A 15,480-nucleotide genomic window follows, 5' to 3' on the forward strand; every position below is an offset into this window, starting at 1 on the left:
GCAAGAGCTTTAGATATCTTGTCCCATCCGGGAGTTTCCTCAAGCTGATCATAGTCCTCTGAGCTAAGCGCCGCTAGAATGATTTGATCCAAGTATTCCATACTTTCATTCTCTCTTCATTCTTTCATCTTATCTTCAGAATACAGATTTTGGTAAAACTCATAGAATGCCTTGCAGATCTTATTTGCATCTTTTGTAACCTCGCCAGAGCTGAGTTGAATTGATAGAATTTCACTGGCGGACATCTGTTGTCTAATTCTGAGGGCAAGTTAGTGGCCGATGTTATCCCCACATTCATATAGTTTTTTCCTAGCAGAAGCCCATTTCATAGAGGTTTTCCAACTTTGCATGTGTGCTCCACTGTACAGCACATATTCAAAGTGAGAAAAGTTTTAAAGGTTGTCTAAACATAGTTTTCTGCCCTAGAGGGGCACCCTTAGAGTACCAAATCTATGCTAGATATGACAGAGACACCATTGCACTAGGGTGCAAAGGTGTGTGTGCAGCGGTAGACAGCCTAATTGTGCACCATCACGAGTGAGAAGTACAGCCCCATATCCTAGTCTACATGTCCTGAGTAAGGGAGGTGTTCTGCTCTCCTCCTTTCACACAATGCAGTAACTTTGGTTGCTTTACTGTGTTGCATGTTTTAATAAATCTAACCAAAGAGTACAATTTGTGCTGAGTCGTTTATGACCCCATTTACCACCTTGCAGCACTGTGATATTAGTGTTTAACATACCTCTTTCCACAAGTAAAAATAATTTGCTTAAATGTTACCTGTGCCCAAACTCCATTTAATGACTTCAGCCTTTCATGAAGTAGGCCAATGATTTTTTGGAAAAAGGGATCATCATATTCAAAGCGCTTCCCAAACACTATGGAGCATATGATGTTGGATGTAGCATTATCAAGGACAAACAATGGATCAAACGGAGAACCTGTATTTCAAGAAAAAATAAAGCACTGTTATTTATTTACTAAAACAAATTTGCTGGATTAACATTTCAGAAAGAGAGAATGTAATATAATGACTCTTTCAAGGCTGCGCAAGCCTGGAACTTTCTGCCCAACACACTACGGAACACTACTAACCCTAGGCTGTTCAGGAAACTGCTAAAAAACTTGGCTGTTTGCATAAAGGTGTTGCTTCGTCCAGCTCATTTCATCTATCATTTGGCTTCTGCGCTGGGACACTCTTCAGTAGCCGCGCACCTTATACATGATATTAACATAACATAAGATAACAAATACTGTATTCCATTTTCTTCTTCTGATGATTGAAATTCTTACCCATGTTGTTTTTGAAGTATTGTAATAAATAGGATGTCTCCTCCAGAATTCTCTCCTCCATGGACTTTTTTCCCAACCCAAAGTTCCTTAGGGTTGACAAGGTAAATCGACGATGTTCTTTCCAACCTTGTCCATATTGGCCACTAATAATACCTACAGTATGTCAACAGAAACAAAGTTCTGATTTAGAAGCTAGTGGTAAGATGAGGTGTCCAACTCTATTAAATTCAAAATACTAATTGGTGTAAAGTAGTTGTATCATTCTTCTCTTCCCTATTAGCCACAGTACAGGCTAGACCTAGTTATACATGGCTTATTGCAGCAACTAATAAAACATGCTCATACCTTCACCGTCCCCATATTACTTAAATCCTTGGTGTCTTCCACTTTCATGTTCAATGCAGACAAGTTTAATAAAAGCAGAATCTGTAGTGCGAAATTTGACACACCAAAAAGCGGGTACGCATTTTTGCAAAATAGAAATTGGAATCAGTTTAGTGTACATCAGGTCAAAATGCTGTGACTCAGACTATATAGAAGCACGCAGAGATGCTATTGTCCCTGCAAAGACCTATTTTTGTAAAAAAAAAAATTAAAAACTTTTCCATAGATATGTCTTCTTTCTGATGATAACTTTCTCTTTGGAGAAAAATATGTTAGAAGAGGGAACTGCCAGTTCCCAGTTTCCTTGTTTAACTTCTAAGATATTTATGCTCAATGAACTGCCTTTCACATTGGTTATGGCTCTGGAAGCATGCGCTGTGATGTGAGAACTCCAATGTAACAACTAATTAAAGATAAGCAGCTATGTCATTTCTATATTGCAGTGGACTAGCAATTTCAGAGGTCGGCTGTAATTGGGAAATTAGAGACAGGTTTATATAAAGGGATTGCAGTCTAACAAATATTATATATGGGAGAAAGTGCCCCCTGCTGTTCAATGCAAGGATATTTCAAATCACTGAGGAGTTCCATGACCATAGAGAGGAACAATGCCATTGCTGAGTCCTTTTATAAGGAAAGGAAACTATGAAGTTACTTGCAATATTCATACAATGTGTGCCAGGGAGGAAGTGTATTCCTTATAACATATGGTCCCACCATCACCCTTCCACAAATCTCTCAAATCCTGGGGCCCATATTTATCAACATTTCATGCAGCACAATACAGCAAGACACCTTGCTGCTCTGTGTGAAAGAGAGAGGGCAGGAATGTGCCATAACAATAAAGATATGATGCATTCCCCCTCTGGCAGAAACACTGCCTAGCCCAATGCAGGCACCCTTGCACCATGGTGCACGGGTACCTGCGTTACCGGCAGGATTGTTTTTGTTCAGGAAGGGACACCTGTTGGCACAAAAACAATCCTCAGAGGTTTTTTCCTATTTCTATGTTTGCTGCATCGTGGGAAACTTGGGATGTGTACCTGGTCCCAAAGAATGGCTGTTCCTCATTCGACCATTTGGTGGGAACTGATGTGAAGAGGCTTTCAGACTTTTTTTCGTATATTAATAGTGTGTTTCATAGAATAGTTTATCAGCCCCTATCTGACTTCGCTGAGAGAAGACCTATTCTTGACTCTGCTGATTTCCCCTGTCTGGGTGTTGAGCTATATGCTTGAGCATCTGCGCCTATCCCCTGAACATTAAAGTTGGTACATTTGACACTTACACTTCCTCTTAGAAATCCACTTGCCACTTTCATTACCTTATTACTTTTTTTAGAAAAGGGAAGCTCCTTTTATTGAACCAATTTATCTTGTATTCTGTTCGGTCTACGTTTTTTATCTTGCATTGTTTTCCTCATAATATATAAATGGTGCAAGGGTGCCTGCATTGGCACTAGGCCGCCAAAACAGAACCAGCGCGAGGGAAAAGGACAGGAATGCACCGTATTGAATAAATACAGGGAATTTCTTACCACTTCATGACAAAACTGTAAGGTTTTTATTAAACAAAAACTGATTTATTTTATCACACCTAACTAGAACTTTACCTTAACCTTGTTTTTTTTCAGTGTCAGTCAGTCAGTCAGTCAAAATTCCTTTATTCGATAACTTAATATCAAAAAAGACATGGTACAATCAAAATAACAATTAAATACTCAATTAAAAAGACTTGATTATATATATAAAATACATAATAAACATTTCATTTTGTACAATTTGGCATAATTTTGACACATACATAAATATAGTATTAAAACATTTAAAAGGAGACTACCTTAAGATTGTACTTGACCATAAAACCAATTTACCCAAGAAAATAAAATATTCTAATCAGGGACACTTAAGGTCAGTGCTGGAATATTGTACTTTTTCCTAATGCGAATAGCAGAAACCAGGAAATTTGTGACATGGAACATTATTCGGGGTGAATTTAGTTGCTGTAGGTACACATGTGCTGGCCTGACTTGTGTAAATCCAACCTTCCTCAGTATTGGGAATAAAAACTTCCTTCTACATTCCTGAAAGTAGTCGCAAAACATGAAAAAGTGTAATGTATCCTGGTTTGAGAAATTATCACATTTGCAGGGGTCTGTCTGTTCTGGGGAGCACCAAGTTCGAAAGGAGCCCAAAGAGTAGTGTATCAGGTTGAACCAAAATCTGATCAAGAGGTACCGATGGTATGGGATGTTCACTGTAATCAGATAGGGTTCAGGGCCTGGACAACTAACCAGAGCATAGTTGGCTCTTGCCATTGGTTTCACCAGTTCGATCTCCTCTCGCTCTAGTGATAACAGGTCCAACATAACATTTTTTGTCAGTGCGATGTCCTTTTTAGTTATAGTTTCAGGTGAGGAGAAAAGGACCGCACGCCCTATTTTTTGAAAAACAGATTTTATATATGCCAACCATGGGATTTTATTGGCTTTGTCCAACGCCAAACAGTTTTTCAATATAATATGGTTTAGTGAAATTTCCTCATTTAGCCAGATCTTTAACCAATACATCAAAGGTGCAATTTTGATATGGTCAATAACAAATCCAATGCCCAGTTCAGTATGAGTAGAAAAGGTAGGGGTAGACTGAGGAACAGAGAGAACCCCTCTCAGGAATTTATTCTCTGTTAACTGAATTTTACTCTGGGCTGTGTAACCCCAAAATTCACAACCATATGTTGCAACTGTCAAGCATTTGCCTTTATAAACCATTAAGATTGCTTCTACAGGTCTAGCCCCCAGTTTTTTTGTAAACCCTGTAAGTCCTGATATGGTCCTTGCAAAGGCCATACTGCGGCTATTTTTTATGAGCGCCAGGTTCCATTTTCATCGAATACAACCCCCAAATAGGGGAAAGTGGGTACCCTACAGACCTCTTCCCAACTACAGAAGAAAGTCTTTATTCTGTTGTTCCGCTTTGCCCTCCCAGCAATCAGAACCTGAGATTTTTTTGCATTTATTTTTAAATCCAGGCTCTGCATGAAACTTCCAAAAGCGTCCAACAGCTTCTGAAGACCTACCCCGGTACGTGCCAGGAGGACAGCGTCATCCGCGTAGAGGAGAACTGGTATGACCAGTTCCCCTATACGCAGAATGTCCAAGTTGAGAGTCAAGGGCGTTTATATATAATGTAAACAGCAGGGGAGCCAGAATACACCCCTGTCTGACCCCCCTATCTGACCTACAGTGTCTTGTGCATCATCCCTCAGTGTTGACTCAAATTTTTGCCGAGAGGTCAGAATGAAGGACTGCAAAAAAATGTACCAAGGGTGCATCAATTCCCATGTCTAAAAGTATATTCCAGAGCTTTGACCTATTTACGAGGTCAAACGCGGAGGAGAGGTCCATGAACCCCATGTATAGTGACCCCTCCTTAGCCACCGTATACTTGCTGATTAAAAGGTGAAGATTTAAACACTGGTCAATGGTGCTCCATTTTGAACTAAAACCATATTGGGCATTGGACAGTACCCCTCTCTCTTCCAGCCACTCAGTCAGTCTGTGCAGTACCACCCGACCCAATATTTTTACCAAAGAATCGATTAAAGAAATAGGTCTGTAACAGGCAGGGTCCTGCCTAGCACCCTTTTTAAAGACTGGGATAATGACTGAAGAGGCCCACAAGGCTGGTTAAGTGTCTGGGCCTATAGAGTTAAAAACATGGGTTAAGATTTTTGACCATAAGTTCGGAGCAGCTCTAAACAAGTCCGCAGGCACCCCGTCTGGCCCGGGAGCCTTTTTTTTAGACATTTCTCCTATAGCCCTTTCAACTTCAGAAGCCTCGAAAATTAAGGGAGAAAGGGCACTTTCATACAACTTATATGGGTAACATTGGCCATTTGCAGGAAGACTATAAATATTTTCAAAGTGGGCTATCCACGCCTCATCCACGATGTTACAATCCAAGGGGGAATTATCATCATTTGTGAGCAGTGGCTGATTTACTGTTGCCCAAAATTTCCAGCTGTCTTTCAATACTTCTATTGAGAGAAGTTTTGACCAAGCTTCCTCCCGCAGCTCCTGTTTTCTTTCTGTTAGTACTTGTTTATAGGCTGCTCCTCGAGAGGCTATAAGCCCCCTATCCCTAGGGGTTGCCTTTAAGGCTTTCAGGAGGGCAGCGTGGGACTGAGAGCATTTTTTTATTAAACCATCTTCTGCCAGTCTGCTGTTTCCGCTTCCCTTTAATTAATAGGCTTTCTTTAACTTGTACACAAATTTTATTAAAAGCACTTATGATGTCAGGGCTCACGGCATCGACATCTAAGCAAGTATTAATCTCTGGCTCTATTCTAGGTAGAAGCTCTAATAAAAAGGTCTCTGGGACCACTTTTGCCCATTTCAATTTTCTCCCCTGGTCTTTTAAGGTGACCTCCCTCACCACCCTTACAGATGTGGATCTAAACGATAGGGGATTCCCTGGGATTAGTTAAATTATCACGGGATTGTGGTCGCTAAAAACAGAAACCTCTGTCAAATATCTAAAAACTTGAGGTAACATAAACGATGTTAAAAATACATAATCAATGATTGTACCTTTGTCTTTACCCTTAAATGTTGGGATCCTATTTTCAACCTCCACACAACTTGACTCATATAAATTCCAATTCGCCAGAAAGAGTTCCAATTCCTCATCCTGTCTTGTGTGTTCAAAGTGAGATAGAGCAGAGAATGGGGTGCCCTCATAATCCTTACTCCCACACAGATTTTCACGCGGGTGAATGTTTAGGTCTCCATTCAGAAACATTTCAAAGGAATATGACTTTAAGTTATAATTAAAAAGAAATTGCTCAAGTAGATCTAAATCATTATCTACTTCCATGGAGTTATAGAGGTTAATAAATAATACTTTTTTTCGGATACTGATAGTTCTACAACTAGACTGTTAAACCCTCCTACTTCAAGCTGTGTAAGAGAACCCTTTATCTCTAGGGAGAATAAAGCTAATCAGACCTCCCTTCGCTCCCCCAGCAACACTTTGTCTGGCAGTGAATTTCTGGATTAGTTTAACCTCAAGAAATATTTTACTTTGTTAAAAATATTTTATTAGCATATCTAAAACCAACCCCCCCCACCTTCGCTGTGTGTGGCGAAGGGTTGCCACACAGGCAGCCAACCCAACACTGTGCACTGCCTTTGTCTGTGCACATTACAGGGCTGGGAACATGGTGGACAACAAACCCAGAGGCAGCCATCCCCCCAGAGGCAGCCAACCTCACGCTGCATACAGCCTTTCATCACACATGGTGTGGGGTCCCCATGCTGTGCACGGCCTTTGCTCATGCGTAACGTGATGTTAACGGCAGAACCTGTATTGCAGCCGCGTGGCCCCCTCCCCAACCCTCACAAGGCCCCAGGGCCATAGTAGCCACATGGCCCCCCCCCTGAGCCTTATTAGGCCCTGGGGACCCCATTCCGCGGGGAAGTATTTTTTTAAAGGGACGAAGGCTGTGTGGCGCCCTCCCTTATCAGGGTCTGGGGATCCCATCCCCTGGGCCAGTTATATATTTTTAATAGGTGGAGGGGCTCCTCTCCCCAGGCCTCAATTGGCCCTGGGGACCCCATTCTCCGGCCATACATTTTTTAATGGGGAGGGGGTGACCCTCACCCCCCTGGGCCTCATGTATTTTCATTGGGAGGGGGCCATGTGACCTCCAACTTCCCTGAGCCTCATTAAGGCCTGGGACGCCCAGGTTCTTATGTATTTTTAAAGGGGTGAGGCTGTGTGGCCCCAAGAGCCTCTTTAAACCCTGGGATCCATCCCTCAGGGTCTTATGCATTTTAAAGGGGAGGGGCAGAGCATGGCCCCCTCTCCGTGCCTATTTTGAGCCTGGTGACTCCATCACACAGGCACTCCTTTTTAAATAGTTGGAGCCCCAGCTGGCTCCCTGCATACTGCAGTATCCAGCATTGCTCCCCCAACAGCAAGCAGATATTTTTGCTGCTCCCTCCAGACAAGAGCAATCTGTTTTCCCTTCTCACATCAGTGCAGGCAGTGAAACAGATCTCAAGTCTGCTCCCAAACTTAGGGAGCATTTTTAAAGTTCTCGTAGTCAATTTAAAAATGCTCCAGCCAGGCAGGCGCAAACACATGCTTCATTGCCCGCACTAGTGGGGGCAGGAAAACTATTGTGCACTGGGGTGAGCACAACGTGACAGCAAGTGATCTAGCCCCAGGATATAGGGGCCCCAGGGCAATTTAAGGCTCGGCGAGGGGGCCATACATTCCCCCTCCTTCAAATAATTAAAGCAGGCCCGAGGAGGTGGGGTCTCTGGGACTAAATACAGCTCAGGGAGAGGGGCTGCATGCCCCCGTCCCCTAAATAATTTAATTGGGCCCCTGGGAATGGAATACCACAAGCCAAATATGGCTTGGGAGGGGTTAGCACTCTTCTCTCTCCATAACAAATGCTTTGGGCCCCGGTGGATGTGGTCCCCCGAGGCCGAAACAGGCTTGGGGAAGGGGGCTTCATGCCCCTCTCCCCTTCAATATACATGGCTCTCGAGGATGAGGTACCCGGGGCTCCTAAATGGGCTATAGAGAGTGGCCCTACTGACGCCGCCCTTCCTTTGTATATTTATTAAAAGGTGGCAGCTTTTTCTTTGCCACATTCCTGCAGGAATCAAGGGGGATTGTGGCAAAAACTGCTGTCTTTTTATTTTGGCTCCAGGGGGTGCCTCTAGGTCCCATCCTTGAGGCCTGGGTGGGGGGGGTTATCCGTACCCTACTCTCTTATATCATTATTTTTTCAAAGCTTCAGGACAGGGTACTAAGTCCCTGAGTTCTTTAATGGCTTCCAGCAATGTTTTTCTCATGTTGCTGCCAGCCAATTAGAGCTCTCAAGCCCACGGGAATCTGACACAGTGGGAGCGAGTTGGCCCAAGTGCAAAATAGCTCCCAGGGCTAATCAGAATGGTCTAATTTAAATTGGCACTCAATTCAATTCAATTTTTTTTATTAAGATTTGGAACAAGATAAAATACATGTAAAGATCTAACAGTTGCAGATTTTGTTGAATAGTACAAAAGTCATAGCAGATTACAAGATATCAAAAGTGCAAATGCGCAAATATAAAACCAATTTCACAGATCCTTTTAAATATAATGCTAACTCGGTCAGTGCAAGTCAGATTGTACCATTAAATACTCTAACAACTTAAACTGTATAATGCAAAGACCCTAAGATTCTTTTTATAATATAAAACGAATTTTGCCCAAAGGGGATCCTGTGCAAAAGTCCATGCAGAGACCTAACAGTTACAGATTTCATTGTATAGTACTAAATTCATTGCAGCACACAAGATGTCGAAAGTGCAAGTGCGCAAGTGTAAGACCGATTTCACAAATCCTTTAAAGGTTTCTACTTAAAATATGAAATGAATTTTGCCCATAGGGGTTACTGTGCAAAATACATGCAAAGGCCTAACAAATACAGATTTCATTGTACAGTCCAGAATTCATAGCAGCATACAAGATGTCGAAAGTGCAAGTGTGCAAGTATTATACACATTTCACAAATTCTTTAAAAATACCATCCTAAATAGGTCAGTGCAAATTGGATTATACCATTAAATACTCTAACAACTTTCAATGTACAATCCAAGGACCCTAAAATTCTGCTTACAATATGCAATTAATTTTGCCAACTGGGCCCTGTTCAACACTCCTAAACACACCACATTAGTCCTTCTCTAAAATACATTTAAGAATTGTTTAAAAAAACTAAATATTTTTAAACACACTGGTTCGGAGGGGAGGGGCCAAGAGACAGTTTTGGGTATCCTTGGCTGTAGCGATATTATATTTTAGATAAATTGATCTCAAAAAACGACGTCATAATGGATATAATACGGAACAGACAAATAAAATATGTTTGCTCCTGCAACCAGTTTCCACATAGGTGACAATGTCTGTCCTGCCTGGCTTACCCTCCCATGCCCCTTTTATAATTTGTAAGGGGAGCAAATTCCAGCTTGGCAACAGGATAGTTCTGAGCACTCCATGGGGAGGATTCTATACAGCATACGGTTGAGGTTGTTTGTAAATACTACTCCCCACTATTATATAATTACAGGAATGCCCTGAACACAATACAATATGTCTTTTACGCCAGACTTTGTAAATTGTTTCCCCATGTCACTTGATTTTCTGGGATAATACAAGACATATTATGTAACAAAGGGCTATCTCTAGGAAACACAGTGGAAGAGGCCCCCCGATATTCCCAGCCTCCCACCTGGATTCCCATATCTGCCACCCCTAACTTAGTCTGACTTGCCTGACATTTCACATCATTAGCCTTTTTAGCCTTACCTAGACAAGAAGTGGCAGAATTGAGCTGCTGCACCCCCAATAAAATTGGGGATAGTTCATCCAGCACATGATCAGAGTTAGCAGTAGATTTCTCAAGAAAAGTTAAAATTGACTAAAGAATCCTCTCTAATGCATAAAGTTGTCAAAATTAGCCCTCCCTCCCCCATTTCCATTGACACCCTCATTTGATTATTACCAAATATCTTGTACCCCTTTATTTGGAGATGCCTCTAATTTTGATAGCCCCTGTGATCGCAAAAAAGAAACACTAGAGAGAGGGCTACTGTACAAAACTAGCATTTTGGGCAACTAATAGGATAGTCCGGTGACTGTCTCAGAAACGATTCCTGGGCACTTGGCATTTTTAATTTAGGCTCCATTGCTTGATTTTTTTCCATGTGTGGGCAATATCCGGCAATAATAATAATTATTATTATTATTATTATTAGGAAACTTATAAAGTGCAATGGTTACACCAACCAGAGTGTCCCTGCGCTAGAACATAGGTGGACCCCAAGCAACCCTCCCAAGCTGCCCACCAGAGAATGCGGGCATCTATTCAAGATGGCACCTTACCCCTCCCCTGGGTAGACAGAAGAGCCATGTTTTCAATTTCTTGTGAAACAGAGACTCCGACTCAGTTGTCCTAAGATCCACTGGGAGCTCATTCCAGGCCTTAGCTGCCAGGAAACCAAAGGATCTTCCACCTATCCGCACCCTGGGCACAATCAATCTTGCACTGCCCAATGATCTCAAATTATGAGCAGGCTGGTGGACTCTCAGGAGAGGCCATAAGAAACGCGGTACACTTTCCCCAAGGATCCTGTGACTCAGGCATGAAGCCTTGAAGGTAACACTGGCCCGAATAGGAAACCAATGCAGTTCCTTCAGAGCTTCTCCCACCGACGCCCTCCTAGATACATTCAAGATAAGCCGGGCTGGGCATTTTGGACCTTCTGCAAGATGTTAAGATTTTTGGCAGTCTCCCCAAGTTACAAGTCATTGCAGTAATCAAGGCGAGACGTGACCAACACCTGTACAATAGTCCTTTTAGCATTCAGGGGGAGAAGGTCCAGGATCTTACGTATCATCTTCATAATGCCAAAACAAGTCCCAGCCACAGCCGATATTTGCGAGGAGAATGAGAGACTATCGTTGAACCACACTCCCAGATTTTTCACCTTGGCTTTCGGCACTGGACTAATTCGCAGTGCATCTGGCCACCAATGCTGTGACCAGAGAGAGGGCTGTTTTCCAACCACCATCACTTCTGTCTTCCCTGCATTTAACTGGTGACTGCTCAGTCTTATCCAGTCCATGAGTTCCCCCAGGCAGGTTCTAGATTCGGCAGCCCTTTCAAGTTCCTTCTGTTCCAGGGTCACAACTAGCTAAGTGTCATCAGCATATGACACCAGCTGAATTCCATGTTTCAGAACAATATCTGGTTGGGCTGAGAGATGAACCCTGCGGCACCCCCTGGTTTAAAGGACACGTTCTGGAACTGAAAGGATGTTGCAAGGCCTGGAAGGATCTATTTTCCAGAAAATTCTTCAACCAAATCCATGCGACACCTCCGACCCCAACTTCCCTTAGCCTCTCAAGTAGGAGGCCGTGGGACACCACGTCGAACGCTGCGCTTAGGTCCAACAGAATCAAGGCGGCAGTCCTACCTTCATCAGCCGCAGCCCTCAAGACTTCGGCTGCCAGCAGGAGAGCGAAGTCCGTACCATGCATAGGCCTAAAGCCGGACTAGATATCATGAAGAACCCGCCTCTCTTCCAAGAACTTAGAGTGATGGCCATTCAGATGTTTCTCTGCAATTTTAGCTACATAGAAGTAGAGATATTGGTCTTAAATTTTCAGGAAGAGCAGGATCCAGTGAGGGTTTCTTCAACAGAGGGACCACCATTGCATGTTTCCAGTAAACAGGGACCTTCCCAGTTCTAAATGACAGGTTCAGTAGCGAGATGAAAACAGGAGCAATAATTTTCTTTCCCAGTTGCAGAAATTTCGGGTCCAGAGGTGACCCAGATTTCACCACTTCCATCAGCATGAGAACCTTGTTTTCCACCAAAGGACGGAGGACCAACTTATCCTCAGACCCTGGAGTATCCAAGCCATGTGTGGGAGCAAACCTCCTACTTCTTTCTGGAAAAGTGGCATAGATCTTAGCAATCTTACTAGTAAAAAAGTCAGCAACCTTATCACAATAATCCGTAGAGGCAGGGAGCGCAGCTGTCACTCGTTCCAGAGAGGACAGTTGTTTCACTACCTGAAATTTGGCCTTCATTGAATGTTTTGCTAGATCAATTTGCCCAGAGTAGTATTCCCTACACACTCTCCTGATCTGGCGATGGTAAAGCTTCAAAGCCTCTAGATGCTTCTGTCTATTCTCATCCCTGTAGCTCTTCCTTCATTGGCACTCAACATGCTTACAGCTAGATTTCATTTGCGCCAAATCTGCCGAAAACCACTTTGCAGCGGCAGAGGTCCGCCCACTTTTACATTGTTTTAACGGTATCAGGGAATCGACCGCCTCCAACATCCAACTAGATATTAAATTGGCAGCACTCAGGATGTTGTCCCCCACTACAGGGGGGCTGCCCACCAATGCTTCTTCAAAGTCATCCTGAGTTAATGCCGCCCATTTTCGAACCAATGTTGGTTTTGAACAACTACGAAGGAGGGCCTGACCTGGCACCAATAAACTAAAAGGCAGTAAATAGTGGTCTGACCAGGCTTTAGGGATCGGCAATGTGGCAGCTGTCCCTGCACAGTTGGTAAAAATGTTACCTAATGTATGACCTTTGTTATGTGTGGAGGTATGGACCAATTGATTCAGGCCCAAAGCCTGAAGACCTACTAAAAACTTAGCCAATTCTTTACAGCCTTTACTTTCAAATGCAAATTAAAATCCCCTAATAGGAGAAAGTTAGAGTAGCAGAGGACATAAGGTGGGAGTGTTTCCAAAGGTTTATCAATAAAGACTCTCCCCGGACCAGGGGTCTATACATGAGTAGTCCAGACACTGATCTGGAGCTTGTGATATTTAGACTAAAAAAGGCCGCTTCGCAGCTAAGAAGCACGTTTTTCTCCAATTTAAGCTGAAGATCTCTCCTGAAAATCGCAGCAATGCTACCCCCCTTCTGGCCAGCCCTGTCCACCCTCAGAATCGCAATGTGTAGTCTTCTAGATCCCCAGGGTCAAAACTGCCATCCTCATCCTGAGACGCTCTTGGGGTCACTTTAAAAGGAGAGGGACCTGATGGTGGCTCTACAACATACAAAGGGCTAGTGATAATGACCCGGATCATGAGCTCCAGTGTGACCACAGGTTCAGACAGCAACTAAGCACCAACATCATTTGTTTTGGATTTAACGTTGACATCCTCCATATCCATGTCCATTTCCATTTCTGTTTCTTTGACCGCTATAGTTAAGGTACATTCATCAGTGAGTTGACTTGGAAGAGTTGGTCCCACTAAGTTCTGTTTGGTGAACTTGAGCTGATGTGGCACTGTCAACTTTGAGAGAACACCTCATCCACATTAACTGCATCTGGAGCCATGCCCAGTTCCTTATTCTTTAACGCTGTGCCCCTCAAACCTTTTGAAAACATGGACAACACAGAGGTATGGGATTTCAAATGGGACACGTGAGCACAATGCTTGTTCCGCCTGATGGTCTTTTGTAATTTAGGGGAACTAGAGTGATTGAATGTAAGTCCAGTTAACCCTAAGGCAGACCCTGTCAATCCGGATATAGACCCTGAGGGTGCAATTAAGCGACCAGAGCGCAAGCACCTAGAGGGCATCTTCAAAAATAGGGCTGTTGATTAATTAACTTGCAAACCACTAACTGCATGCCACCTTTCCAGTATCATGACCATGACCACCAGCTGTTAAGCTGCAAAACCAGCTGTTGGTTGCCTTATACCCAATGAATATGGCCAGGATCCAGGATGCAGATGATAATCATGAAAATGAGTGTAATAACCAAGGCCAAGGTATTGGTTAATAATAATAATGATGAAAACAAGTGTACTAAAAACCAAGGTCATGGCTTCAAGAGCAGTGACTCTGCGCGGTCACCCAAACTCAGTACAGGTTGACAGCTGTCTCTGTGCTTCTGCCTTCATCTGGCTCCGTCAGGCTTTGGCCAAGTACTTGGCTGTACAGAAGGTGTTGGAAGTTTGGCATGGGAGGCAGGAGCTCACTGGACTTCCTGGAAGCCGCACCCAGCCTAGCTAGGCCGTCTCCGCTGGAGGACCCAGGCTCACCCTCTGCTACTACCAACGCTCAAACCTCCGTGCCTCACTCTTGCTCTCTAATTACGAATAGTTCAGCAGGGGTGACTGGGGATGTTGAAATTGCTCTCCAGAGGCAGCTTGTCCCAGCTGGTCCCTGGAACGCCAGGCCTGGTGTGAGGGTAAGCCTTCTTGAGTTAGTGAAGATTGGTACCATGTTTGTGCTCTTACCATTGCAGTTTTGTGTCACTGCCACCTTGCTCACCCCGGATAATAGCTCTGGCTCCAGCTCCTTACCTCACCTCACCTCAGCATAACGTCATGCAGCAAATATCAGGCATCGTCCACTTCTCAACAGCGGGAGGTAATCCGGGGGCCAAAACGCCAAAACACTGAGGAGCTCTCTTCTCTTCGGAAAACACTCACCCCCAATCAACTGATCTGGGTTTAATCCATCACCATTCTTTAGCTCACTCCACTACTCCAGCTCAGACATGACCATATGCAAATCATTCTGACCCTGTGCCTCATGGGAACAGTCCAGCCTGAACTGCCAAGCCATGTCTTCCCTGGACCGGAAACAAGCATCCTGGGACCGTTTTCGGATTCATAATCCTCATCAGCCAGGCTATCTTGAATCCAGTGCAAGGGATTCATAATCCTCATCAGCCAGGCTATCTTGAATCCAGTCGTAGAACTACACCCCCAGCCCTTTCAGACAGCATGGAAAACATATCCAATAGTTCTTATGGTGTGTTACTAATAACTTGATAAAGTCAGGTCACCATAGGTGTCATGGCGCTATTACTGCAAGAGGCTTGGCAGTGCAATCACTGGGGACTAATATCAAGTCTAGTTATAAATGCCTGTTTACAAAAACTGGTTTTCAGATGGCCAATAGGCGGTAGATCAGAGAGCTATCTGATTTTTTTAGGATAATGGTCTACATCTAGTCTGAGCTAAGCTTTAGTTGTCTGCTATGCATCCACTTCCATATGAATTTCTTAGTATTTTGGATCTCTTTCTGGCCAGCCTGCGTGCCAGTCAGATGGTGAAGAAGTTGAGAGTTCTTTGCCTAATTGTAGGGTTAGCAGCCCGTTGTGGATGATTCCCTAATAACAGGCCTGATGTATATGTTGGTGACAGTGAAGCCTCCTGAGGTACTCCACATATTAGCTCAGATGTGTCCA

The 15,480-nt window shown here is 43.6% G+C and overlaps 1 protein-coding gene across 1 annotated transcript in view; it reads right to left on the reverse strand.

Moving 5' to 3' along the window:
• The window catches only part of LOC147673879 (cytochrome P450 2J2-like), a 345,429-nt gene that overhangs the window by 232,990 nt on the left and 96,959 nt on the right, over positions 1-15,480 (reverse strand). The window contains exons 3-4 of the mRNA XM_086947758.1: positions 1,294-1,446; positions 781-941 (exon numbers count right to left, since the gene is read on the reverse strand). Of these exons, the coding sequence (XP_086803884.1) occupies positions 781-941; positions 1,294-1,446 (314 nt within the window). The remainder of the gene's footprint in view (positions 1-780; positions 942-1,293; positions 1,447-15,480) is intronic.

Source organism: Lissotriton vulgaris, chromosome 12, assembly GCF_964263255.1.
Source record: "Lissotriton vulgaris chromosome 12, aLisVul1.2, whole genome shotgun sequence".
NCBI lineage: Eukaryota > Metazoa > Chordata > Amphibia > Caudata > Salamandridae > Lissotriton > Lissotriton vulgaris.